The sequence below is a fragment of the Amblyomma americanum genome, chromosome 1 (genome assembly GCF_052857255.1).
Source record: "Amblyomma americanum isolate KBUSLIRL-KWMA chromosome 1, ASM5285725v1, whole genome shotgun sequence".
In the NCBI taxonomy this organism is placed as follows: domain Eukaryota; kingdom Metazoa; phylum Arthropoda; class Arachnida; order Ixodida; family Ixodidae; genus Amblyomma; species Amblyomma americanum.
In genome coordinates, this window is record NC_135497.1 from 196,047,774 (window position 1) to 196,073,953 (window position 26,180).

The 26,180-nt window shown below is 49.8% G+C and overlaps 1 protein-coding gene across 1 annotated transcript in view; it reads left to right on the top strand.

Moving 5' to 3' along the window:
• The window catches only part of Mtp (microsomal triacylglycerol transfer protein), a 69,088-nt gene extending 43,530 nt beyond the window's left edge, over positions 1 to 25,558 (top strand). Inside the window, exons 2-18 of the mRNA XM_077648210.1 lie at positions 764 to 957; positions 2,734 to 2,961; positions 3,398 to 3,511; positions 3,759 to 3,904; positions 5,454 to 5,542; positions 6,127 to 6,197; positions 7,506 to 7,666; positions 8,782 to 8,944; positions 9,475 to 9,588; positions 10,147 to 10,359; positions 13,731 to 13,942; positions 14,863 to 14,960; positions 15,046 to 15,167; positions 17,676 to 17,882; positions 21,854 to 22,008; positions 23,730 to 23,900; positions 25,355 to 25,558. Coding sequence (XP_077504336.1) covers positions 764 to 957; positions 2,734 to 2,961; positions 3,398 to 3,511; positions 3,759 to 3,904; positions 5,454 to 5,542; positions 6,127 to 6,197; positions 7,506 to 7,666; positions 8,782 to 8,944; positions 9,475 to 9,588; positions 10,147 to 10,359; positions 13,731 to 13,942; positions 14,863 to 14,960; positions 15,046 to 15,167; positions 17,676 to 17,882; positions 21,854 to 22,008; positions 23,730 to 23,900; positions 25,355 to 25,502 — 2,606 coding nt within the window. The 3' untranslated portion in view covers positions 25,503 to 25,558. The remainder of the gene's footprint in view (positions 1 to 763; positions 958 to 2,733; positions 2,962 to 3,397; positions 3,512 to 3,758; positions 3,905 to 5,453; positions 5,543 to 6,126; positions 6,198 to 7,505; positions 7,667 to 8,781; positions 8,945 to 9,474; positions 9,589 to 10,146; positions 10,360 to 13,730; positions 13,943 to 14,862; positions 14,961 to 15,045; positions 15,168 to 17,675; positions 17,883 to 21,853; positions 22,009 to 23,729; positions 23,901 to 25,354) is intronic.
• Positions 25,559 to 26,180: the final 622 nt, after the last annotated feature.

The following is a 26,180-nucleotide window of genomic DNA, read 5'->3' on the forward strand; positions in this document are numbered from 1 at the left end:
TTTTGACAACGTATATCGTCGCTTTCGGCACCAGGGTTGTTTCATGGCCTGCCGCGCAGTTCGCACAGCATCTCCAGCGCTGCAAATCTCTTGGGGGGGGGGGGGGGGGGGGATGAAGGTGAAAGTTCTCTGCGGTTTAGAACCCTTAACTACGAGGGGGGCCAAGTTATATACCTGGAGCAAAAAACTTGTGCAGGAAGGCTCGATCGTCTTACAGGTCCTAGCTTTTCATTGTGTCGTTATTTTCAGATCGAGATGGAAGCCTGCGTGCTTGAGCGAACGCGGACGCTCTTTTGTTCAGGCTAATGTCACGCTATGTAAAGCACTGCACGCGTGTTTTTTTCGGCACGTGCAGCCTCGTGTTAGTGAGTGCGGAGACGCGCAATTCTTTCGACTTTTTTTCGAGCCCTGTAACGCCATTCACCAGCACCTTCACCGCACAAAGGATTTGCACCTCATAAGAGAAGAAAAAATGAGCTCAGAGAAAACATTGATTCGCATTGTTCTAGCAGGGAATCGAAAGGACGGCCAGACGGCTACTTTAATTTCGCACAAGCATGCGTCGCTGCGCCCCTGTCGCGAACCAGCGGGCGACGACTAAAAGAGCACGCTCATTCACTAAATCCTTTTTTTCCTCGGCAAAAGCGCACTCCGCCGGTCCTTCGGCCTGTGTCTCTCTGCTCCTCTCAAATTTTCCCACTCTTGCGAACTCGGGGTGGCGGGCGCGTGTTCTGAATGCCTTGGCGCCGTGTCCGTGAAACAGCACCGAGCCGACAGTTCGAGCTGGGCACCACCTACAAGTACGGCCTGCAAAGCGATGTGTTCCTCAACGAAGCGGCGCCCCGACCGGCCGCCAAGACGAGCAAGAGCGTGGGATATGGGCTCAGGGCGGCCGCCGCGGTGACCTGCCTCTGGAAGAGCCCCCAGGACCCGCTCAACCGCCTCTTCCGGATCGAGGTACGTGACGCACCTGTGCGCGCAGTATGTTCGAGACTTCAGTCTAACGGAGAGGACGCTCTATCGCAATTCCTCTGCAAACAGTTCTGGAGGGAATTCCGCGCCATAGACGTATTTCGGTTACTGGCACTCGCCATCTGGAAGCACGCGCGTCTTTTGACATATTTTCTGTCCAGCTATGCTTTCAAAGTAGCACCTCAAGAGGGTTTCTTCTCGTTCATTTTTCCCGCCAATAATTTGAAATACATTTATGAAATGGGACGTGTTCATTTACGCCATTACTGGTATTAATCTGCAGAAATCTCGGCCATGATGTCAGCGCCCATCTTGCTTCCAAAGCTGCCATGCGCCGCACTGCCTTTTGAGCAAGATTAAAGTATTTAGTCTATGCGAAAAGATGGCAGTTACTCAATTTCCTGCAGTGCGTGACACGTTCAGCGGTAATTCTTAAGAAATGGTATATCGACTTTCTTCCTGCCAGAAGCAAAAACTCAGCACTGTAAATAAGAAAATACTAAAGGAATTGTGCAGTGCATGGAGTAAAAGCTTTGAAGCCGTTACCATAAAGAAACAGTTACGTGTGCTATGTGTGACAGTGCGTGCGTGCGTGCGTGCGTGCGTGCGTGTGTGTGCGTGGTGTGTGTGTGTGTGTGTGTGTGTGTGTGTGTGTGTGTGTGTGTGTGTGTGTGTGTGTGTGTGTGTGTGTGTGTGTGTGTGTGTGTGTGTGTGTGTGTGTGTGCGTGTGTGCGTGCGCGCGTGTGTGTGTGCGGCGCGTGTGTGTGTGTGGTGTGTGTGTGTGTGTGTGTGTGTGTGTGTGTGTGTGTGTGTGTGTGTGTGTGCGTGCGCGCGCTGTATATACATACCAGACCGCTTTTACTGCGGAAAATAAAAGCTGGTAAAATGTTTTTGTTGGAGTGGCCCATTTAAATCCATCCTTCTCCGTATGTAGTTCGACAACGTTCCAAGCTCCTGTCCTGTAGCTTGCTTAGTCCCACGCGGAGGCACTTCCTGCCGAGTAAAGATTTTTTGGTGCGAAAAGTAGGGGCTGTACACTGATTTGTGCCACCTCAGGCGTCTTAGTTGAGTGTGAACTACCCAACGCCATTTGTGAACTATACATTTTCGAACCCCACTCTACCACTACCACACCCGTAATTTATGGAATTGTGTTTTGTTACGAAAATTTCGTGAGCCCACTTCGCATTTTCAGAGCGGCGCTCCTTGGACGATGCTCCGGTATAGGGAGACGTTAATGAGACCGATATGTCCACGAGTGCCCTCTCAATGCATCCTTGTGCCACACCAAGTGTTGTGGAACTTAGTACTATAGTTAATTATTGCTATCTTGAAACGCCACGAGAAGCCGTGGTTTCTATAGGACATGGGCTTCAATGGGAGGAGCACGGCCCTGGAAAATTACTGTAACTGCCGTCTGTAATAGGTATTTATTACGATATTGGCTGCTTTGGCCACTCTAAAACCGTGCGCGAAGATAACTGTAAAACCGTGCCGAGTTTAACGTCTTTGTAGTTAACAGCAACTACCCATTGCAGTTGCAAAAACGTTAGGGAAATCGCGATGACTCCCCGCTTTTCATGGCTGCAGCGTTGGGTGAGCGAGTGGCCACCCCATGGGTGCAGCGTATAGTGACGTCACGACAGCGCACCCGCCACATGTGTTACAAATGACCGCGCGAAAAGGGCTGCTTACAGCTTTTCATGGCCGCACATGCACGGACGTGTGTGTATACAACGTTTGGCCTCGCCGTGGCTGCAGCTGTCGCAGGTGCACCTGACCGTGGTGCCGGCGGACTCACCCGAGAGCGGCCGCAGCGAGCATGGGTCGCAGTGGGACGCGGCCTCGCCGCTGCCGCTGTACGTGCTCCAGCAGAGCAACGAGATCGTCAAAGTCTGGTCGCACAAGGAGTCGCCCACCAGCGTCAACATCAAGAAGGCCGTCGCCAGCATGCTGCAGTACCAGCTCACGCCCGAGGACAAGCAGCAGGTCTGGCTGCTTCCCCCTGTGCCTCTCCTCTTCCCTGATCTTTCTCCTGCTGGCAGTGAGTAAGCAGTGGCAGCGCTTCAGTGAAGGGCACTCCGAATAACTTCAACGCCACTGGTATTCCGGGCTTGCATCCGGAGTTCATTCACTTTCCGGCCGTCTCGTGCTATACGACGTCCTAAAGCTCTGCGAGAGCCGCAGCCAGTGTGGCTCGCAGAGGTAAAAGCCGGATAGTGGCCCAAGCGGCTGGTCCCGAAGCCGGGAAGCAGTTGTATTCATTAAAATGAATGTAAACATGGCTCCTCTCTTCTGAGCTCGCCATGAGAGCACTTCACCTGTAAACGTCAGCTGCAGCTCGTTCGATGGCGCTTCTGTTTACGTCGCTGTCCTTAGCGGCACTTTGTGCGGATCTGAATTTTCGCGCTTTGCATCGTTCTAGGTTGACGTGTCCGGTCGGTGCTCGGTGTCGTTCAAGACGGAGCGTAACACCATTTCGAAACACAAGACTTTGTGTACACACCCTGACAAGACGCAGTACTTCTACCCTAACCACGTAAGTATGATCACGCGTCTTCAACAGCGTCAGAAGGACTTTCTTCGGTGACTCACAACGAATTGTCCTGCAGCACCGTTTTCAGCGGCCTTGCATACATTAGCTAGAAAACGAAGTGCAGATTACGTGCGCGGGATGCTGATTTAAGTCCCCCTTTAAACATTTTTAGTCGTTGCTGTTTCAATCAAGTTCGATTGGGGGTTTAGTGGCGACTTATGAATAACTGCTTAATGCGTCTGCTTTCCAGATCCAGTCCCCTACGGTACTAACCAAGTCTACGTCACTGTACGAGCTACTGCCCGACATGACAGCTCCAAAAAGTGTACAGATCAGCGAGCAAACCCAAATGTATGTCAACATTTTGAAAGAAGCCAGCATCCTGGTAAAAGCAGAGTGAGTACACGTGCGAAACTTGTGGGCAGAAAAATTGTTGTCAGCGTAGCCCGACTCGCCAAAAGCCGCTTGTTTTGTCAGCCCCAGAAAAGCTCGGAAGCCTTTGCTCTCGTATTGAAAGAGACCAAAAAGAAGAAACAGGGTGTGGCACCAAACATGGGCGATCGTTCATGAAGTGTGCCGAAGGAGTTGTGTACGAAATTCCCCTCTCGTGCGGCCGCTCTTATATAGGGCAAACTGGGCGCTGCGTTAACGAGCGAATCAGGGAACACGAAGTAAACGTAGAGCAAGATAAATAAGGCCCAAATATGCCTAAGCATATAAGGTCTTGCCCGTCACGCTCTTGTGAGCCATGTTTTTCTAGTGCGCGAATTCTATCAGAGAGCAAAGACACAAAAGCCAGACAATTAATCGAAGCTTTTTTTATTGCAAGGAAAGGAAGCATGTGCATCAGCGACACGTCCACAACTTTGTATAAGGCAGAGAACAATTTTTTTTTTCACTCGTTCGCTATCGTATCAACTTTGAAGATGATAGCATTCATTGCGTGTATGATGGTATATATTTGTCCGTGTTGCCTTCAAATAAATCAGTTGTGAGCGGCGCTCCGTCCCGCCTTTCTGCCTTGCGTTGTGTCTGTTTGTCGTGCCTGTGGCCAAAGATGTATAGTTACCAACTTGCCCAGCAAGACGTTCTTTTAAACATTTTATGCCTCTTGGGCAGTCAGTAATGTGGAACAAACTATACCGCGACAGGAAGGTAACAAGCAGTCCGTGATCGGAGAGCATCGTTTATTGACTAGAGCTTTCGCTTTTTCAGGCGTACTGCTCTAGATGCGTACGTTTAGTGTTTTCGCCAGCGCATTATCAATTATACTGAACGGTGGTGGACCACACCAACAAGCTTTAATTGGGAACACGTGAGAGGCGATGTTGAAAGGGACCGTGAAATGATTCTGATGTTCAAGTTCTAATGCAACAGATCTGTTGAGGTGGTCTTTGTGGGTATTCGAGTCAAACTTAAACGCTCTGCGTGGACCCTAGAATTTACAAATCATTTTTAAAGATTGCTGCTCCGCAATCAATTAGGCGACACCTCGCCGAGCATTGTAGCCACCCCTCTCTCTATGACGTATAAAGCGGGGAATATGGGCGAACTTTAACTCTTATTGGGCGTGCCCAACTGACGTGGGCGGGACGGGACGGTAGGGGGGGGAGGGGGTGCAGTCTCGACCTGTTTTTTTTTTTTCTGGCGCGTTGGCGTGCATGAGTTGAGGAGGAAGAGGAGGGGCATCATTTTTAATCGCCGACGTCTTCGGTGTTAAACAAGCTGGCTTTAAGATGTTTGCGGTGCACTGACGAGTGATGAAATACCGATCGTTCATCCTCTTTTTTTAAAATTTAGTAGATAACGTTTCATGGTCCCTTTAAGCGGAGGCTCCATGTATATATCTGGAGCAGTGCCTTACGTTCCGTGCTCAGAGAACGCGAGTAATGTAAATCGTTTTGCTCATTTACCGATCCGTTTTGCCTCAAATTTCTTTCTGCAGGCACAGTTACAAACTAGAGTCCACTTCACCGTCTGGTCAGACGTTCACCGCAGCAACAGAAGCGGAAGTGATTCAGAAGCTCACCGCTGGTAAGTGCATTCGCCGCCGGAGAACGGACGGAACATGGTGTCCGCGTCTACGAGTAGTCAATGTATACAGGGCGTTACGAGTAATTCGAGCCGGCTTTGCAAATAATTTCGTTGCACATAGACGCAGCCACAGGAATACGACTCCTTCGTGACAGCTTAGCGTTATGGAGTATGTATACCGATCTTCCAACGAATCTAGTTACTGTGGCTCGCTGTCCGTAGCAGAAGAATTATATGGGGTGCCAAATTCTGTCATTACGACAGCGTCCACCAAGAGGGCTACTTTGTTATAATGCATATTAAATGCTTGAATAGATCGTGGAAGGGGAGGGGGGCAGCATGTACGAAAAGCGACGTTCATCGCATGAAATGGGTTACGCCGCCATGAAAAAGTTACGACTACGAATACGATTCTGTTGAAAGCTATTGCAGCAGAGCTTCCTCGCCTATCTTCTCCTCCCAGCACCACTTCTTATTTCGCCAATAAGCAGTGTATCTCGGGAAAGTGGAATCTTCCCTGAGCAGTATTTTATTTCTTTGAAACGGCACTTACATCTTGCGTGACTCTGTTTCTTCTATTCTAGGTCAGAAACTGACGGAGGACACCATAGTCGCAAGGCCGGAGCCGAAGAAATGCACCAAAAACTGCAAGTCTGTATGTGAAAAACAAGCCAGAGATACGAATCTGAAGTGACTATAGTAATTGGAGGAACAATAACTGCTTCACAAACGTGCAAGACCAGGTCTCCCACAATCGCAACGAGTTATGAAAGAAACTAATGAAAGTGTTCTCTTAAATCGATACGAAGATTTAGATGAGCCTTTGAGATCGCACATGTTTGCGGAGCCAACATAATTAGTGCGATCGTTTCTCGTCTTTGAAGGCTCAGGTGGGTTGGCTTAGCAAATTATAAACTAAGCACGCCAGGAAGAAGTTACGAAGCACTTAGGCGCCCGAACAAGCTGTGCGTGCCTTGCATGCTTTTGACCGACGTTGTCTGATGCGACGCGATGTTTGCGCGGCAAGGCGACTGTTATGTATTCAAGGAGCTGTTCGTGGGTATTTGAACGAAATTGTACACTCCTGTCATTTTCTGCATACGCGCTTTTCTTCCGATTATCTCAGTAGAGTGACTCAAAAAACCCTTTTACAAAGATCTTTGTGTGTCACTCTCCCTTCACCGTTGTACAGGACCATGTATTGCAGATCAATGGGCAAGATGTTTTAAACAGGGTTATGAAAGTTATGATTTCTACTGCAGCCAAAACCTTTCTTTTTCTTTCACACAACGGCACTTCGCCTTTAAAACGCGGCCGCAGAAGGGATTATCTGTGCCATGGGGAGTCCACTGCTTTCGGTGTAAAAAAGGATGAAACGATTCGGCATGTGTTGGACTGCTGGGATGGGTTTTTTTTTCTGAGATATCCTCTAAACGAACGACCGTTAAGAAGGATTTGGCGCTTGACCCCCACGGCATTACATACTTCCCGGTTAAAAACGAGAATGGCGGGCCTTACAATCTTGTCATGGCTTTGGGGTTGCATAGTGTGTGTATATATATATATATATATATATATATATATATATATATATATATATATATATATATATATATATATATATATATATATATATATTCCAGGAGCAGAATGGCGATATATATATTCCAGGAGCAGAATGGCGATGCGTCACGCAGATCTTGACGCTAGGCCGGCCTGTACGAGAGTATTTTAATGAAGCAAATGCAAGATGAATTAAGATAATCATGCTTGAAGATCCGGCACCTGACTGGCTCCCGTACACTGAAGCCTTAAAGACAATTAAATAATTTTAGCTTTTCTACGCCAGTCACGGGTTGGCTGGCGGCCCTTATGTGCATAACGTATGATTTTGTTGGCAATAATAATGAAAAAAGAGAAGGCGACCGTTGAGCAGTGCGCGCTCCTTTCTGCCCCTTCCCAGCTGGCCGAGAACGTCAAGTTGTTCGAGTCGAATCTCCGCGCAAAGAACCTGGCGACGCTCAAGTCCGCCCTGTCGTTCCTGAGGCTGTTGGAGAGCTTCCGGGAGGCCTCCGAGAAGGAGGTGCACGCGGTTCTCAAGAGCAGCAAGAACAAGAACATCGCGTGCGTACACCCATGCGCCGAACTTGCGAATTTGAACAGTTCTGAAACGGCGGTAGGGAGATACGCTGCGACACTTTAAAGAGACGCCATAAAGACGGATTTTATACCAGGCTGTAGGGGGAATATGTCGTAAATGTGCTAGAAAATATGTATACAGAGAGTGCGCAGCGATCGTAGACATTATTCACAAGAGGAAAATAGGGGGTAAAAATCGGAAAGGGTGCCTGGCAAGGTGCCACAATCTCTTTGCTGTTATTCGCTGCAAGCCTACAAGTGGCATTCACAGGGTTGGACTGGGAAGAGCTATAGATTTACGAGCGAATGAAGAACAGCTTAGTAACCTCCGATTTGGTGATTTGATGACGAGCCCTGCTATGTCACTCGGGACAAGAATCTCAGCGCATTTGAAGACCTAAACAGGCAAAGTAAAGAAGTGGGATTTAAATTAATATGAAGAAAGCGAGAGGAATGCTCCGTAGTCTGGAAAGTGTCCAACAGCTGCGATTGGAAGAGAGATATTGGAAGTTGTTAGGGAATACATATCGGCTAAGCAGTGAGGATAAGCAATAAACTGAGGACAACGCAGAAAGCTACGGGAGGAAAAATGACAGGAGTAAGAGGCAGAAAACAGCGCGGATAAGAGAATAAACTCGAGTCATTGATATACTTTCCGATATCGAGAGAAAGGAACAGCTCTGTACGGTACATGCATTGCGAAGAACAGATATCTGACGGCCTATTAGGATAGCAGATCGGATTCAACTTGAAGAAAATGATAGCCTGGGGCGGCAGAAAGTGGAGCGGGTATATCAGGAGGTTTGCTGGAATAGGGTGGCCGCGGCAGTGATGCGGGGCAGGGTTGATGGCGATCAGTTGGAGTGGCTTTTGTCCTTCGGTAGACACTGCCTGGGTGGTGGAGGTGATGCTGATGACATGCTGCTCGTTGAATATGATAGTAAAATATAAAGCTCCCGCCTGTGTACGTCGGGTTCTCTCTCTAATAACGGTTCGTTTGGCGCTGTCAGTTATAGCTAGCGGGCGCACCGCGCTGTTTTTGTTGGTCTCTCGAGAGTGGCGTGCATCGCGCGTCTCGCTGCGTCTCTTCTCCGAGGCAGGCCTCAGCTGCTGGACTTGGCGGCGGCGACGCAGACAGTGGCATCAGTCAAGGCGGCGCTCAAGTTCCTCAACTTCAACTCCGAGGGCGATCTCGCCGAGCGGTTCCTCGTGGGCTTGCTGGCCGCGTCCCACCCGAGTCCCGCCATCATAACCGAGATACTGGTGAGTCGGCGGGCCTCATTAGGCTACTTCGCACTCGCTGTGCTGGTGGTTCGCCCACTACCGTTCATGACGCCTTCCGTTATTTTCGCTGCCTGCATCGTTTTGAGAAGTCAGTTATTGATCAAGTTGACCCAAGTCGCGAGCGAGTTGTTTTCTAGTGCGAACTTGTTCGTCATATCTTCTTATACTGCTTATAGAATGCACTGCAGGCTACTGTTATTCCGTATAAACGCTTCATTCCTGGGGCAAAAACGCTGAGTCGGTAAAACCGGCGCAGATGCCCAGCTACACTGGTGGGTGAAGTACGTTACGTGCACCGGTAGTCCTTCAGGTGCTCGTTGTGTAGGCGCATTGCTTATGGACTGCGGCGCAGCAGATTGTAGCCTATCGTGTATTTGTTGGAAACAATTTGTGTTGATGGCAAGATGCACTTCTTCCGCGTTCTTAAACTTATTTTACTGTGCAGAACACCCGCTCGCTCTTTATTTTCCTTACGCGTTGCCGTCGCAAGTGACGCCGTGTCCTCGCAGGGAGTCTGCCAGAAGGACATCCGCAACCAGAAGAACAAGGCGTCCGCTGTGGCCGCCCTCGGAGCCCTCGTCAACGTTTACTGCAGGGGCCACCGAGACTGTGAAAAAACCGAGGTGCGCACCCTCTGAGTTACTGTTCGTCTGCGTCCGCATCGCGAAATGATTAAACGTGGCCTGAGCCGGGGCAGAGAGAGCAGGCAGTCGCGAGCGCAGCTGGACGTTTGCTCTTGCGGTTGTCTAACTATTGTGTCGTAAGGTCCCCTTTAGGCTGACGCACAGAGTTTTTCGATGCCATGGCCTCCAGCAAATTCTCACTGTCGCGCATCTTCTGTTTCGGGCTTTGACGAACCGGGAACCATGCATTTAAGAAAGCTCCGTTGGGATGATGTGTGCTCACGCTGGGGGCCAACCACATGCCTTAACAACGTCTCTGCAACCCAGATCGCCGTCAGTGGTATTTCTGTCCGGAAGCAGAGAGTTCGCCTGTTTTTCTCTTTGACGGTCCAGGGCTTCGAGACTTCAGGTCTCACCCATCGAGACCGGTAATAAATTGCTTACGTGCAGATACATATGTTGCATATGGGAGGAAACGGTGGAAATCGGGCAGCGGTCAAGGGCCCTTTATTAGAATGTGCTCGTGCCTTCGCTGAGCGTAGAGGCTTTCGCGTGCAGGCCGTGGGCGCGGCGCTCAAGTTCCTCGAGGACAAGCTGCGCCAGTGCAAGGAGGAGCCCTGCTGGCAGATGCACCTCCGCGGTCTGCAGAACGCGGCGCAGCCCTCCACCTTGCCCACGCTACTCTACGCCGTGCGCAAGGGAGGCAAGAAGGCCGTCCTCAGCGCGCTGCGCGCCATCAAGCAGGTCGGGAATGAGCACTTCAACGACCAGGTACGTGGTTTTCCCCCTGCTGGCGTTTGTCCGTGGGCGGTGTAGCGCACAGATACAGGGATTCGGATGGACGTGGTTCAGAGGGGCCGCGACGCGATCTCGGTATATAGTTCTCTTCCTGAGCTCGAACAATGGGACAACATACGGTACTAGCTTGTCGCTTTGTGTAAGTGCCAACTTTTCGTTCTCTCGAACCAGAGATGATGTACAGGGGCGCACACATCTTTAGTTTTCCTTTGCGAACTTTTTCTTTTAGCGTGCACGTAGCACTCTGGAGCGAAAACTACTGCATAATGAGATTTTCGCTGCTGGTCCTTAATGCCTTAATTAAGAGCACACAATTCATTGGGACTAGGATAAGAGTAGAAGGGGGAAAGGGGGATGCGGAAGTGGCACAAATGTGGATAGGAGCACATGTATTTCTTACTGGGGTAGGAGAAAGAGGTCTTGAGTGGCAAGTGGGCTCTGTAACGATGTGTGTGGTGCGATGTGCGTGCGGTCGGCGCCTCGGGCAAGCACCAGACAGCACTGATGCGCACTTGCTCGTATAGCTTTGATTCTGCAATGAGGGAGCAGAACTGAACTGAATGTACTTCGATCCAAGCCGTGATTCAGCCTTGCCGCTAGTACCGCGTAATGCAACAAATCGCTTATCAGTTGCTAAGTCACTTTCACACATTGCTGCTGTTTACGGGTTGCGAATATTTGAAACATTCGAATAGCGAATCGAGTGTCCTCCTATTATTCTTGTGGAACGAATCAAATGGTGCACATTCAAAATAAGTCGAAATAAATTGAATCTGTCCTCAAGTTTACTAATACTTTTCAAATAGCTGGCAACAATATTGAATGCGGCATGTCGTAGTTCTTAGTGACGACTATTTCAAAAATCAGGGCCCCTCGGTCAGCGAGGGATGGAGGATTCAGCGCCGCGACGCGCTCTACTCGAGTTGCGGCGTTCACAATGCTTGCTCGTGCATGGACTCCTGGTTAAGTTACACGGAAGGGCACAGGCAGGTTCAACAAACCCTGCTTTAATGCGCGCTCCTGGAGGCCATGGCTCATATGCAGTTCTTGCCCGTCATCTACTGAGATCCTGCACTAGATCATTCGCTGTCGTCATCAGCAGCAAAAGGTAATTTTCATATACGTATAACATGTCAGTCATAAAGTTAATATACTGACTTCATGTGCGTACGCAGTATAGTGGAGGTCATTGCTGCTTCTTTTGACAACAGCAGCTAAAACTCCATAAGTATTAGCGCCGTACCGCAGCATCCCCGCTAGCACTTCACTGTTTCGCACATTATTCGCTTTGAACGAACATCCGCACAAGCAGCGAATATTCGTAGAAATATTCGATTCGTATTCGACTCGTCTTTGAAAAACTACTATTCGCACACAGTGTTGTGCCCAACGGATGGCGGCATTCATCACCAAACCGGGACGCAGCGCTATACGCGAGCTCTAGAGCTGATGTAGTCACGGATGACATATTTTTAGATAATGGGCGTTAGCTCAACTAATTAAGATAGCTGTGACAATTATTGTGATAGTTAAAACAATTTCCTTCAGTTCGATTCGGTTTAGTTAATAATCAAGGCAGCTGTACAAGACGCATTGTGAGGTAATGAGCAACGATTAAACGTGTAACGAAGGCAGTGGTAGGTGTGCCAAAGGAGCGACAATAGTCCGCGTGATAACATTGGAGCGAAGATCAAAGGCGGCAGGAAGAACTGAGAAGTGCATCGATATCATAATGTAATGTGAAGAGATTTGTGGCTTGTTGGTGCATGTTTGGTGTTGTACTGAAAGAGTAAGTGGGCCTTAATTGCAGTATTGCACATGTATCGTCTTTGTCCCAGATAAAGAGGGCTGGCGACCGTAGCGTTGCCGCTGTGGTCGCCAGCCCTCGTCAGCTGCAAGGACAAACTGCGTTACAAGAAGCTGCGCCATGTCCATCCTCCTATGGATGATAATAAGGCTCGATAGCATGACAAGCGGCAAGGGCGGTCTCTCAGACAACGCAAAGATGGCCTGAGTACGACCTCAGGATGTTCACACGTCCTCAGCTTGCCTCTAACTCGTCCTCAAGCAGTCCAACTGCATGGGATTCATTTGTCCGTCCGTTGAGCATGCTCAGAATGTCTTGAAGACCATGTTCGGGGAGGTGGAATGTTTTTAGTACTACAGTATTTGTATGAAGAGCTTTTTTTCTTCATGGGAGCGCCATGCATTCAAAAGAGAAGCTAACCAGAATGCGCAAAAAGAAGGGGCACGTACGTGCAACACAGGTTTACCATGCCCGGTGCCGCAGAGAGCTATAGCTCTCTCTGCAGTTGTATTCTGCTGCCTGAATGGAACAGATGTGTGGGCAAAAAATCTAAGCAGTTCAACCCCATCAGAAGCAAGCGATACATAAGACCAGGTATAAAGCAAAAAGATATCTTAAGATTTCCTGAAAGCATTCAATTTTTGGGGTATTGTACACACATATCGTTTAATAAACCTGCAGTTTTAATTAATGAGAGCCGAGTGAGAGAGAAAGGCGGTTTGATCTCAGTTAAGTTTCACAATATTGTCCTGTGATAGGACGATTAGATATTTGAGAAATTTTCATCCTCGAGCCGGCCAGCAAAGTACAAACGGAGGACATCCTCATGAGGACATTTCGCCATCGATGCACTCAAAAGGTACTCAGAACGTCCTGTTCGGGACGAGGACGTTCTGATCATTTCAGGACGGCCTCAGGACGTTTGGTGTTGTTTTGGCTGGTTACTTTTCACAGAGACGGTACACATGAGTGCAGTTTCAGAGTTCGATATAGTTTCCCCTATAGCGCGATCTCATCACTAAATATATACGAGCTGCTAAAGGAAGAGTCGAAGAAAGTGCACTCGCGCCGGAAATGTTGTGTCATTTAAACACTGTTTTCGAAAGGAGAGATCAGCTGGAATCCAGTAATACAAAAAAAAAACCTCTTAATAGGGGGTAGCTGTGCGATATCGCTTCGTCAGGATTCCAAACTGCGTAGTTGGAATTGGAATGAAATCAGAATTCGAATAGGCTGGGTAGTGAAAGACAGTGGACTCGAATTGGAACAGAATCAGGATTGAAATAGACTGGCGAGTGAAAGGAGAATGCTAAAGTATTTCCTTCGCACGCGTCAGTCAAATTGATTGCCCCTAATCTTCTTTAGTGGAGTTTCACTTTGTGAGCATGGCACACTATGCCTCTTCTAGTTTCTCCACGGGGTTGAAAATGTGTGCAGCCCATACACGACAGCCGCGCATATGTAGTTTATATGAGGCGACTGTTGTTTCCAACGGGTTAGTTTGGTGCCTCTAGAGCATTTCACGCGTCGGCCGCAGGTGCTGGACGCTCTGCAGAAGGTGTACGGCCAAGTGGATCGGCGCCACGACTCGACGGCGCGCGCTCTCGCCGCCGAGCTCATCTTCTCCAGCACAAGCGTGCGGCACATCGAGCGCACGTTGGAGCTGCTGCCCAGAGTCGAGGCGCCCGAGCTGGCCACCTTCGTCGCCAGCAAGCTCTTCGAGTTGGTCGACCGCGCCGACAGCGGCAGGTATATGCGCGCTCGGGATGCGTTGGAAGGGGGCCTGGTCTCGGGGTCGACAGCTCCCATGCGCTGTTCCCCTTAATTCTTTCAGTGCCGCGTCGATAGGCGTCGCTTTGCCGATGTGTTGGGTGTGTTTGTAACACTGCAGAACCCTTCAAGAGCCGTCCAGGACCACGTAGTACATACGAAGTGGACTGTCGTACCACGTCAGGCGATACCACGCGCATCGCCTCCGCACCTCGTTTTTCGATAATTGGAGTAGTCCGGAAGGACAGGTATTAGACCCCGCACATGGACAGCTATACACAATGTGACCGGCAGCAGCACTCTGGCGGCGACCTTATATCTCGGCCGTTGGATGCGCCGTAATACACAGAACTTTTCAGCAGTGCCTGGCTGGCAGTGCTCCGGTTGTAAACAACCAGCCCATAATAAGTGTTGCTGGCCGTATACTATATACGTATAAGCGCGGATGGTACACATTTTTTATACATGCGCACTTACGTATCTGCAGCTACAGCATTGCTTCGCGTTCTGGCGCTCTGAAGCACATGGTAAATGACTCAGCAGATTCGGTTGAAGATCCAGTGTTTGGCAGCGCTTTCCGTTATATCATCAGATGTTCCGTCGAGAAAAGTTCTCCCTAAGAAATACGGAAGTGTCAGTTTCGCCTACCACAGATGAGACCGGCGGCGGTCGGGTTGCACGGACGCCCGTAGAGGTCCACTGTGGGTGTATCGGACATCATTCGGAGCATGCGGTGGTTACAAATGGCCGTCGGTCGCTCCGATCGATGCGAGGATTGCAACTCGGCCTTTTGTGGAAGCCCCGTATGCCCCTCACAATGCGTTATTTTACCCGATGCGTTACCCGATCGCTGAGTTGCTCGGGTTTAGGCTGGGACTGAAGTGGTCTGTTACACGCAGGTCGTTCGCTGGAAAGGTGCTTAGCAACAGCACATTTGGAAATTATTACAACCTGGCGCACTCTGGGTCGTCTGCCACGTTCACCAAGTACCTCACGAGTAAGTCCATCAGCATACCTGCGCGTTTAAAAGCGTGCGTTTCCGACCGTCAAGTGCGGCTCAATCTCGTTTTCCTATTTTGCAGAGGGAGAGGACCTAAACTCCACGTATGCAGTGAACATGGAGCTCATTCCTGGTGGACTACTCAAGGAGAGCTCTTTGGACGTCAATCTCGAGACTCCTGACGAAAGGCTAAACCTGATCTCCGTAAGCATTTCATAGACTGGAAGCGAACTCGGTTTTTATAGTCTAGTACCTTAGTTCTTTTCACTGCCAAAAGTCCAGGGCCTCATTCCCTTTGCTTTCCGTTTATTAATGTGATAGCATTTATGCTGTCGCGTCGTGCAGAAGCCACCCAGGTCCTCCGTAACGAAATTCTCTGATTGGTCAAGATGATCGTGACATCATCAGCACCGCAAAATTTGAAAATCTGAGGACTAAAATGTTCGAGTACCTTCTATTGTATTATCATATGGGGTTGTACTCACCCAAACCATTCTTCCACCCTAATTAATCCACTAATCCCCACTAATTCACATTATTCCACGCACTAATCTCCAATATTCCACCTTAGTCGATTTTCTGGAGTTGGCCCTACTTCCAAAATTGGGGGGGTCCTTTGGAATATTTGGGGTTGGGCCACCTTCCAGATGCTGTCGCATTTTTTTTACGAATGTAGTTAAGGGGGCCGTAAGCTTTTTATTACACACTTCGGCGAATACAGAAGTGGCTTCAGGTTGAACGTTACGGGAAGCTTGCCTCGCCACGCCTCATCGTTGTTTCAGCGCGGTTTTATTTGGGACGCACCATTAAATGACTGGGAGGGCGCGCAGAACCGCCCTGCATCTTCCCGTTTTATCTCGCCTCACTGCTGCTCTGCGGAGACTGTCCGTTTGTGTTGGTTTGTTTTCTTTGCCTTCATTTTACTGCGACAGTAGTAGCAGTGCCATTCATCAAAATGCCGGCGGCATAGTGAGAGCAAAGAATTAAAAATTGAAACCCCCCCGGGGGGGGGGGGGGGGGGGTCCAGACGCTCCACCCTCCACCTACCTCCCCATCCCACTTCTCAATCCTTATTGGTTGCCGTTTCGCTGGTGGTAGCTTCAGACTTTTTTCTTATTATTATTATTATTATTATTATGTTTATTACTTTTCCTTTTTGTTCTTTTTTATTTTTACGAAAAATTCCTTTGTCTTTGGCACAATTTGTTTATTTTAATATTGGGTTAAGCCCGTTATACTTGTGGCACAGGCAGAGGCTCTTTTAATTTAATTTTTTTTTTCATGCCTCACCATAATATATGCCCTCAATCCAGAAGTTTCGACCCACCAGAGGCCCATAAGAGATGCCCACCACCCACTCACTCACCAACCCTAACACTCCCACTTCCACTCTCCATCCATTTCCACCCTCCAGAAGCCTCGACCCACCAGAATCTCGCAGCAGCGCGGCGAAAAAATGGCGGCTAAATCAAATTTGTATACGCGCATTTAGAAGACGACCACTGTGAAGCGAAAGGCAATAGCCCTCTCAGCTTCGCCGCTTCATTTCGTTCGGTCGTTTGTCATTTTTTTCTTTTCCTCTGTATCAATTTTTCTTCATCTGTGGTAGCAGTTGCGAGCCTTCCCCTTCCCGCCTCCGCCTTCCTTTTTATTTTTGTATCTGTTGTGCTCACAAACCAAACAAAAATTTCAGCTTAGTGTGGAGGTGGGAGCGCGAAATCCGGGACATAGGCTACGGGCTTGCCTTCTTTCTTCTGGAATTGTAGTTCGTCTTCTTGCTCCGTGCCTCGCAAGCGAATCTGTATCGATCCGCCCAGCTCTCCATCGTCTTTCTCTCTACCCCCCCCCCCCCCCCCCCCCCGGTCCATTCCTCGCAAACGAGCTCTGATGGAGCCGCCGTAGCAGGAATGCATGCTCCAGAGTACGCGTAGACCTTCCCACGACCCTCGAGGAACCTGCGGCTATCGGGCTGCGAGAGGAACGTACCGAAGCTTCGCAACCCAACACATTCCTGTTCTACGAGTAGGCGTTGTCTCCCTCAGCGCAGTGTCGAATATGGCGGCGCTTTTTGACCTCTTCGCTAAAAAACTCCCGCGGTACCAGAAGCCTCCCTTCCCCATTTCTTATTTGTGCTTTTTTGCGACTGTTCTTCGTAAAAGATCAGCACTGCTAAACACGCTTCGCTTCTATAAGCACCCAGGTCAAGTTCGAGCGTGCGTGTTTAAAAAAAAAAAAGACATTTTTTGCTCCGAAATTTCTGCGCTTACAGCGACCGCGCGGCTTGACGTGCAATGGTTTTCAGAAAAGCTCGGGCCACTTTACAAGCTACCGGAACAGGCTCGGAGCTTTATTGTCGCAATTGTGGCGCTATATGTGGACGCGTGCAGTGCTTATACCCCTGTTTAAACGCGTCTGTAGTTAGATACAACCAGTGGCGCCGACCTATTATCAGGCCGTTGTGGCCAACAACCTCGCGGCTAGTAGCGTGGAGTGGCCGGTGGCTAGCAGAAGCCAACAGCCATTAACCGGCACACTGTCTGCATAAGCTATTTGGCGAGTGGCCGCAGCGCGTCAGTTACCGGTGGAACATTCGCTGCGGAAAAAGAACGGCGCGAACGAGACACGGGCGGCGAAGAGGCAGACGCGTACAAACGCAGTGTGTGCGTGCGTCTTTCCGTGTCTCGTTCCACAGGACATTCGCTTGTGGCGCAGGTGGGCCTGTTCGCGGGCGGTCTGGACGGCCTGGCCGGCGGCGACGACTCCGGCGGCGCCGGCGGTGAGGAGGAGGAGGCCACGGCTGGCATGCGGCTTAGCCTGCTGGGCTACGAGCTGCGCCCATACGTCTTCTTTGTGGGCACCTCGGAGCTCATGAGCCACGTCTGGTCCGGCACCGCCAGCGAGCCCACGCCGGCGCTACAGGTGCGGCTTTGGGATAGGCAGGGTATACCCGTGCTGCGGGCGCATGGTAGCTTTGTAGCTGACCCAATGGACGTTAAAACGCCCTGCGGACATCCCCCGGACGTTAAAGGGAGTTCCAGTGCCCACTGGGGATTTCCGGCTTGCACGGGTACGGGAGGGTGGTGGTTGTGTTTATATTTTTTTTTTCAGCTGAAATTTTGGTGTTTGGCGTTCCTGGTGGTGGTAGTAGTTTTATTAAAAATAATAGTAAAAAGGAAGGAAAAGATTTTTGCTAGCCCCGGCATCTGCCATCGATACTGAAGCACCTGAGCTGGGGCAGCGGAAATAAAGGATAGCAGGCAGAATGGAGAAATGAAACGAAAGAGGTGAGGGGACAGGAAGAGAGGATGGGGGAGAAGTAATATGTACGAACTATTTACACTATAAGAAAAGTGTCCAGGTTGTGCGCGTGGTTAGTTGGCGTTCCTCAGTTTAATTTTTGAGTTTGGCGTTCCTCAGTTTATCTTCATTTTCAACTGTTTGCATTGATCGGCGGCAAGCTGGGATGCCTTGAACTGTTAGCGGCGCGAGAACTAAATCCTAAATTTAAAAAAAAAGAAATACTCCACTTTGTGTCGTGCCCGATGTCGCTGCCGGAGTTTAATTTGGACCCTTACACTTTGAACAAACAAAAAAATTCAAAGCAGATAAATAGAAAAAAAGAAATAAAGAAAGAGAGAAAGATTGTCTTTCTTGAATTCGGGAAAAATTGCTGGCGCATATAACGGTTCTCTGTTGCGACACCAACAACTCGCATGTCCTACATGCAGCTACCGTTTCTTACGTCATCAGCAGCGGCATAGGTGGTGCCCCTTCCACAGACCGGCTTCCCCTTCCAGTCGTACGTCGCTGAATCGGCGCTCTTGCACTGCGGCCCCTTCGAAACGAGGGCAGTGCGGCTGGGGATTTTGCGAATGGCCTAAACGGGGTACCTAGCGCTCGAAAAACACCAAGTACGAAGTAAAGGACATCACAAAAGCCCCTTTTTCAAAAGGATCTGCTGCTGGGCTTGTTCCCACGGTAGCAGAGAGGACAAGCACGAGCGCTAACTATACCAACTATCAACTGTTCTTTATTTAGAGACGAGAGCGCAGATTTGAAGACAAGGCTGAGCGCAAAAAAAACAAACAAAAAACGGTAAACTAGGATTTTATCTGTCTGGTATCGTGTGACAGATCGTTTTTGCATGCGAGGCGGTGGATTTGGGTTTACTTAAGCGCTCTCGCCTCTGAATGAAAACTGTTGCTAGTTAGTGCTCGTGCTTCTCTCTGCTGCTTCGTTTGTCGCTTGCGCTCGACATGCTGTTTCAATATAATAATAATAATAATAATAATAATAATAATAATAATAATAATAATAATAATAATAATAATAATAATAATAATAATAATAATAATTGGTTTTGGGGGAAAAGAAATGGCGCAGTATCTGTCTCATATATCGTTGGACACCAGAACCGCGCCGTAAGGGAAGGGTAAAGGAGGGAGTGAAAGAAGAAAGGAAGACGAGGTGCCGTAGTGGAGGGCTCCGGAATAATTTCTACCACCTGGGGATCTTTAACGTGCACTGACATCGCACAGAACACGGGTGCCTTAGCGTTTTACCTCCATAAAATCGCAGTCGCCGCGGTCGGGTTCGAACCCGGGAACTCGGATCAGTAGTCGAGCGCCCTAACCACTGAGACACCGCGGCGGGCAAACATGCTGTTTAAAGAACACCGTTTTCCTCGTCCTTGTACTGTCTGAGCCAATCAACCAACATCAATCAGCTCACTTTTCTTCATTAGTTGAGGCCATTTCGTGGTCGCTAAACGAAAGCTACAGCTGCCGCCGAACTGCGATGAGTGCGACGGAACCAGGGGCTTAACTTTGTGCGTTAAAACCAATGATCATAAGGCTCCCCCGTGGATGATCAAATCCGCGAACCGGTGGCCGGGATCCGGCGCCTGATCTGAAGGAAGCGGCATTGCCTACAACCTTCGTGGGTTTGTAGACTGTCGCACAGTGCGCCGATGTGCCTTCTCTATCTTCGAGATTTATTTCCGTCAGGCTAGGCAGCACTTCACATCCGCTCTTTATCGGTCAGCTGCCTGATCAAGTGTGTGTGGCCCCTTTGAGCACAGATACGAGGCACGGCATCGATTGGCGCAGTGCCATCTTATCATGCAGGCTTATATGGTGGCTGGCATCACTCAGCCGACGTCGTTTTACGAACGCATTGGTTAGGTCGAGCTGGCGCACCCGTGTTTCCGCTAGGAGCGAATACGGAGTGAAGGACGCGGCGAATTTCAGGTGCACTTGTTCGAGGCGGCCTTGAGGCCGCCGGTGAGAGGGTCCAAGGCCCCCCCCACGGCGGTGCGGGCATTGCGCGGCTGCGGTGCACATTTTTCTCCATTTACGGAAATCAGTGGTAGAGCGCGTTGCGCGGCTGGCGAGTCGCTCTCGCCTTTCAGCCTCTCGCGTATTTTTTTTTTTTTAGCTTACAGCCCGCCAATGGGGGCCACATGGTTACCCGGTCCGTGCACTTGAGCAAAAGAGATGGGTAATCAGACTCCTTATTTACGTCCCTCTGGTGTCGTTTTTCGCTCGAGCATTCCATTCGCGCCTAGGTATGCGCCCATCGAATGCGGCAACGCCTGCTTTGTTCTGTTAAAAAGAGGGAGAGAGGGACAATATCCGGACGCAAATCGCTGCCCACGTGAATGGAGCGTTTGCTCCGCTGGACACCGTAGCCAGCGGGTCGGGCTCGCCGCTGTTTGCGGCCAACGCGTTCGCGGCATGCGGCGAAATGCGAGCCGCGCTGAGAAATGCGCGGGGAATGCGCAGCAGCGAGGCGGTGCAAAGTCACGGCTCTCTGCCGGATCCGCGTGTGGTGGGCAACCTTCCGACTGACTGAGCGGCCATACGTGACTCGCATCCCGAGGCAGGAATGTTGTTTTGCAGAGACGGGGCAGTCTCGCCCTTGTTTGCGCCGGTCCCTGCGTCTATACTATTACGCGCGACGCCACATTTTACTTACTGGGAGAGCGATTAGTCGCTGCTTTCACCAGTCGTGCTTCATGCAACAGGGCGCGGTGACGGTGCAGTTGTCAGTGTGCACTTTCTCAACTTGTATTTTTTCTTCAGGAAAAAAAATTAACTTTGACCCGCGGCGGTGGCTCAGTGGTTAGGGCGCTCGGCTACTGATCCGGAGTTCCCGGGTTCGAACCCGACCGCGGCGGCTGCGGTTTCATGGAGGAAAAACGCTAAGGCGCCCGTGTGCTGTGCGATGTCAGTGCACGTTAAAGATCCCCAGGTGGTCGAAATTATTCCGGAGCCCTCCACTACGGCACCTCTCTCTTCCTTTCTTCTTTCACTCCCTCCTTTATCCCTTCCCTTACGGCGCGGTTCAGGTGTCCAACGATATATGAGACAGATACTGCGCCATTTCCTTTCCCCCAAAAAACCAATTATATTATTTCCTCAAAATCACAGGAGTCTAGAACATTGTCAATGCCAACGGCAATGAGCGCTGACGGCCTATAGCTTCAGTGCCGCGTTCCTGCTACAACGCTGTGAATGCCAACGCATGCAGCGCACATCTGCCACTACCGACATGTAGGTTAAAGCGCGACTGAGGTGTCCACTGTCCCAGGGGGCAAGTTACGCGCCTTGCTTTTGCTTTCGAAGAAAATTGACGATTGGTTTTGAAAATTGGTTTTGAGGAAAGGAAATGGCGCAGTAACTGTCTCATATAAATCGGTGGACACCCGAACGGCGCCGTAAGAAAGGAATAAACGTGGTTGAGCTGAATGTCGTTCAAGGTCATTCTCCGACATACGCGATGGCTGCTTTACCAAGAGTAGTGAAGCTTTCCGCTTAAAAAAAAAATCACAGTTGTTCAAGCACTCTGATGGCGTCAGAGATGGAAATGACGCTCCCTCTGCCTTGCAGGGCAACCTTCTCCTGATGGACCACTACCAGTTCGTGGCCCTGCTCAATGGCCTGGTATTGGAGCTCAAGCTTCAGGGAGTCATCTCCCTGGACATGACCGGCTCCATACAGATATCGCTGTGGAACAGGAATTCGCACTCTGTGGTCAGGACGAGGTACGTGATATATGCTGCACCTTGCCAGAGGCGTATGTATATATACTTACATGCTCATTTCGGTGTGGCGTCTCGAAACGAGCTCATTGATGCGGCGGTAAAAAGAAAGGATAACACAGAACTGTCGCTTTCCTTTTTACGCCTATGTGCTCCGCGAAAAGGGCCTCTTAAGGAGGACCCTTCGCGGAGGGCATTCAGCTTCTCATGAACGTGAGACCGTCCTGTGCACGTCGTCTTGCATTGTCACAAGAAGTACTCATTCGTTCACAACGTTCACTCGTTTGTTCTTGGCGGCATTTCAGTGTCTGACGTGTCTGACCCCGCGTCTTTCGAACGCTCATGCCTCGGTTGTCCGTGATATCCTGGCCGCGGCGACTGCATTTAGATGAAGGCGAAACACAGAAGACACCTGCATGCTGTGAGATGTCAGTGCACGTTTGAGAACCCCCAGGTGGTCGAAGCTAATCCGGAGGCTACGGAGCTCTTCACTACGGCGCCTCTTTCTTTCTGATTGCTTTCGCTCTCTCATTCATCCCTTCCCTCACGGCGCGGTTAAGGTGTCCACCGAAAGTGAGGAAGTTACTGCGCTTTTCCTTTCCTAAACACGCTCGCACTCACACACACACACATGCGCGTCCGCGCTCGCACGCACTCACGCACCATCTCTCTCGCGAGAGCACGCGTTTGGCTTGGTATGTTACGGTATCATGGTATGTGACATTTAACGTTCCGAAGCTGCGTGTGGGCTATGAGGTACGGCGTAGTTTATGTGCCCTGAATTAATTACCTGGAGTTTTCTAACGCGCAATAACAACACACGGGCGTATTTTGCGCTTCGCCTCCATCGAAACGCGGCCGCCGCGGCTGGGTTTTGATATCGTGACGTTCGGCTCAGCTACCACCAAACGCCACAGCCACTGAGCCACCACGCCAGGTATTTCCCTTTGCTTTGCTTGGCCGTCTGAGCCATACGCAACGGCAGCTCCAGCGGAACATCGCGTAGCTCGCTCTGCAAACGTCCTTTTTAGACGCACACTGGGCAGATTAGTGCGGTCTTCAAACGTGTTGCCGGATAGCACTGCCAAGGCTCTTAATTTGTTGGTTGCTAGAATCCGACATAGTGGCTAGCGCACAAGGGAGACGCACACAGAAGGTAGGTAGACAGGACACACGCTATCCTTGTGATGATGATGATAATAATAATAATAATAATAATAATAATAATAATAATAATAATAATAATAATAATAATAATAATAATAATAATAATAATAATAATAATTGGTTTTGGGGGGAAGGGAAATGGCGCAGTATCTGTCTCATATATCGTTGGACACCTGAACCGCGCCGTAAGGAAAGGGTAAAGGAGGGAGTGAAAGAAGAAAGGAAGAGAGAGGTGCCGTAGTGGAGGGCTCCGGAATAATTTCGCGCTAGCCACTATTTCGGATAGCACTGTATTGCCCCCCTCCCCCCCCCCCCCCCCCCCCCCCCCACACACACACACACACCCCTCTCTGTTTCCCCTGTATGGATTCAACTGGAGCAGCAGCGGGGATTCTTTGACCCAGAGTAGGTGCCATTCTTGGCACATACGGTTACGGAACAGCAAGCACGTAGTCCAGCCGGGCCGAATATCGTTTCGCCGTTGCAGCTTTTGCTTTCCTCTGGCGCCGCTTTGCCAGCGCTCAGCGCTCATGGCGTGCCTTCTCTGGTCACTGCAGCGGCGCGACCGTCGTCCAGGCGTCGGCGTCGCTCAACAGCGACGCAGCCTCGAGCCACGTGCAGCTGAACGTGGCCGGCGACACGCACCTCGAGTTCGTCACCGATCTCGACTTCTACGAGAAGCCCTACAAGATGTGCATCCAGATGACGCAGCCGGGCGTCGTCTTGAGGTGCGTCGCCCGCCCTTCGTGTGCCGTGCGAAGGTGTTCGCATAGGAGCGAAACCCTATGACTGTGCGGAGAAGAAAAAAAAAATGGAAATGAGGAGCCTGAATTCTTTTTTTTTCTTTTCGCTAATTTTAAACGGAGCTTAGTTGGAGTAGTTTCGTTGGCGGGGCTGCAGGTTGCCTCCGGTCCAATCGATGGCGTCCGCTGTTTTCTGTTCTCGCGCTTTCTCCGCAGCATTGCCCTACGTTGACCTTTAATCAGAAAGAAAGCAAAAAGCTATGACACTTGCAGCAACAACCTCCCGCGAGGCATTTGTCGCCGCGATTTGCTGCCACTTTGAATTGTAACCGGTTTGGACTCATTCAGGGGAAAAAATACTAAATTTACGGCGCAGGCGCATTCCGAAAGTTTCTTTTCTTGTGACTGTCTGCTACCGCGAGATATTCTGGAGGTCACTATATTTCACCAGCTTAGAGCTGGTTTTCAAACAGCCCGAATCGAAGCATAATATAGTTTCGAAATAACTGTGTCTCTCTCTCCTTTTTTTCTTCTTTTTTATGGGAGGGGGAGGGTGTCTTTATCGTGTTACGTAACTTCTAAACCCTCGTAAAACTCGTCGCTTTGGGCAAGTAGCAGCATGTGAACTCATCTTGGACGGCTGCCACGTATACGAACCTAGTTAAGTTTTCCGTGCATGCAGTGTAACCGCGTTCCTTTTCACTCCATAAAGTAAGCGGATTAACCAAATGCGATTTCAGCACGCACTCGCGAGGCTTCCTTCGCAGTGAGCGGAATTCGTAGGCACTGCATTTATCATATATTTGCTCTGCTCATAAGGTGAACCATGAAGCGCCCAATTCTATTCGCCGTGCAACCTTATGTACTCGACTCTGTAGGTTGTTCCCATTTTCGAATGGTCAGAGCGTGCTTCTTTTTTTTTTGTTTTCCTAAATTACAAATTGAAAGAGAGGGTGTATGTAGCTTTTGCTGTCTTCTTCTCGTGTTTTTGCATTCGTGCAGAGGCAGGTGTGACAAGGCTGCACTAATAATAATAATTGGTTTTGGGGGAAAGGAAATGGCGCAGTATCTGTCTCATATATCGTTGGACACCTGAACCGCGCCGTAAGGGAAGGGAGTGAAAGAAGAAAGGAAGAAGGAGGTGCCGTAGTGGAGGGCTCGGAATAATTTCGACCACCTGGGGATCTTTAACGTGCACTGACATTAAAGATCTCCAGGTGGTCGAAATTATTCCGGAGCCCTCCACTACGGCACCTCTTCTTCCTTTCTTCTTTCACTCCCTCCTTTATTCCTTCCCTTACGGCGCGGTTCAGGTGTCCAACGATATATGAGACAGATACTGCGCCATTCACTCGAATTTATTTTCAGGTGATTTATTTACGTGTAAACACGGCCTTTTCTCGTTAAGGGGTCTTTTCTCCCTGCCCTCTTCTTTGCAGGCACAACATTCGCAAGTACGAGAGTGTGACTGGCCGCAAGCACCTTGTGCGCAGGCTGAAGAGGAGATCTCAGAATATCAGCGGGAAGTCTTATGCATTTCACAAAAAGAACTGCGAGTATTGCTCTGTGTTGCTCGCCGATGTATGAACCTCGCGTAGGCACTACATGCTTAATTAATTTGTCATTAAAAATATAAAACAAAATTGCTCCGAATCATTGTAGGAGCCTTGTGCGCGTAATCGTACAGCTCTATTGTGTGTTGTTGCCTTGCGCGACTCTCTCATCATGGCCATCGGCCGTCGTCTTGTACATGTGGAAGAATGATGCCAAAGAAGGTGGGTGGTATTTCTAAATTAGAATATTGTGCCTCTCATTGAGGACGCGATGTGACGCAGTTACACGAAAAAAAAATGGGCCGACGCTGCGGCAGCGATCGAATATACACACCAAACGTAGGTCGCCGATTCGAATCCTTGCCGCGAACTAGACTCTAACTTAACTGGTAAGTTTATGCTGCACGAAACGCGAAATCGTATGCCACCACCTCGAACACATTGCGACAAGCGGTTGAGCCGCGATGTTCATATGAATATTCGTAAATGCGTGTTTGGAGTAGATAGGTCGCCGGTTCGAATCCCTGCCGCGAGGTAGACTCTAACTTAACTAGTAAGTTTATGCTGCACGACACGCGAAATCGTATGCCACCACCCTGAACACACTGCGACAAGTGGTTGAGCCGCGATGTTCATGTGAATATTCCTAAAGGCGTGTTTGGAGTAGATAGGTCGCCGGTTCGAATCCCTGCCGCGAACTAGACTCTAACTT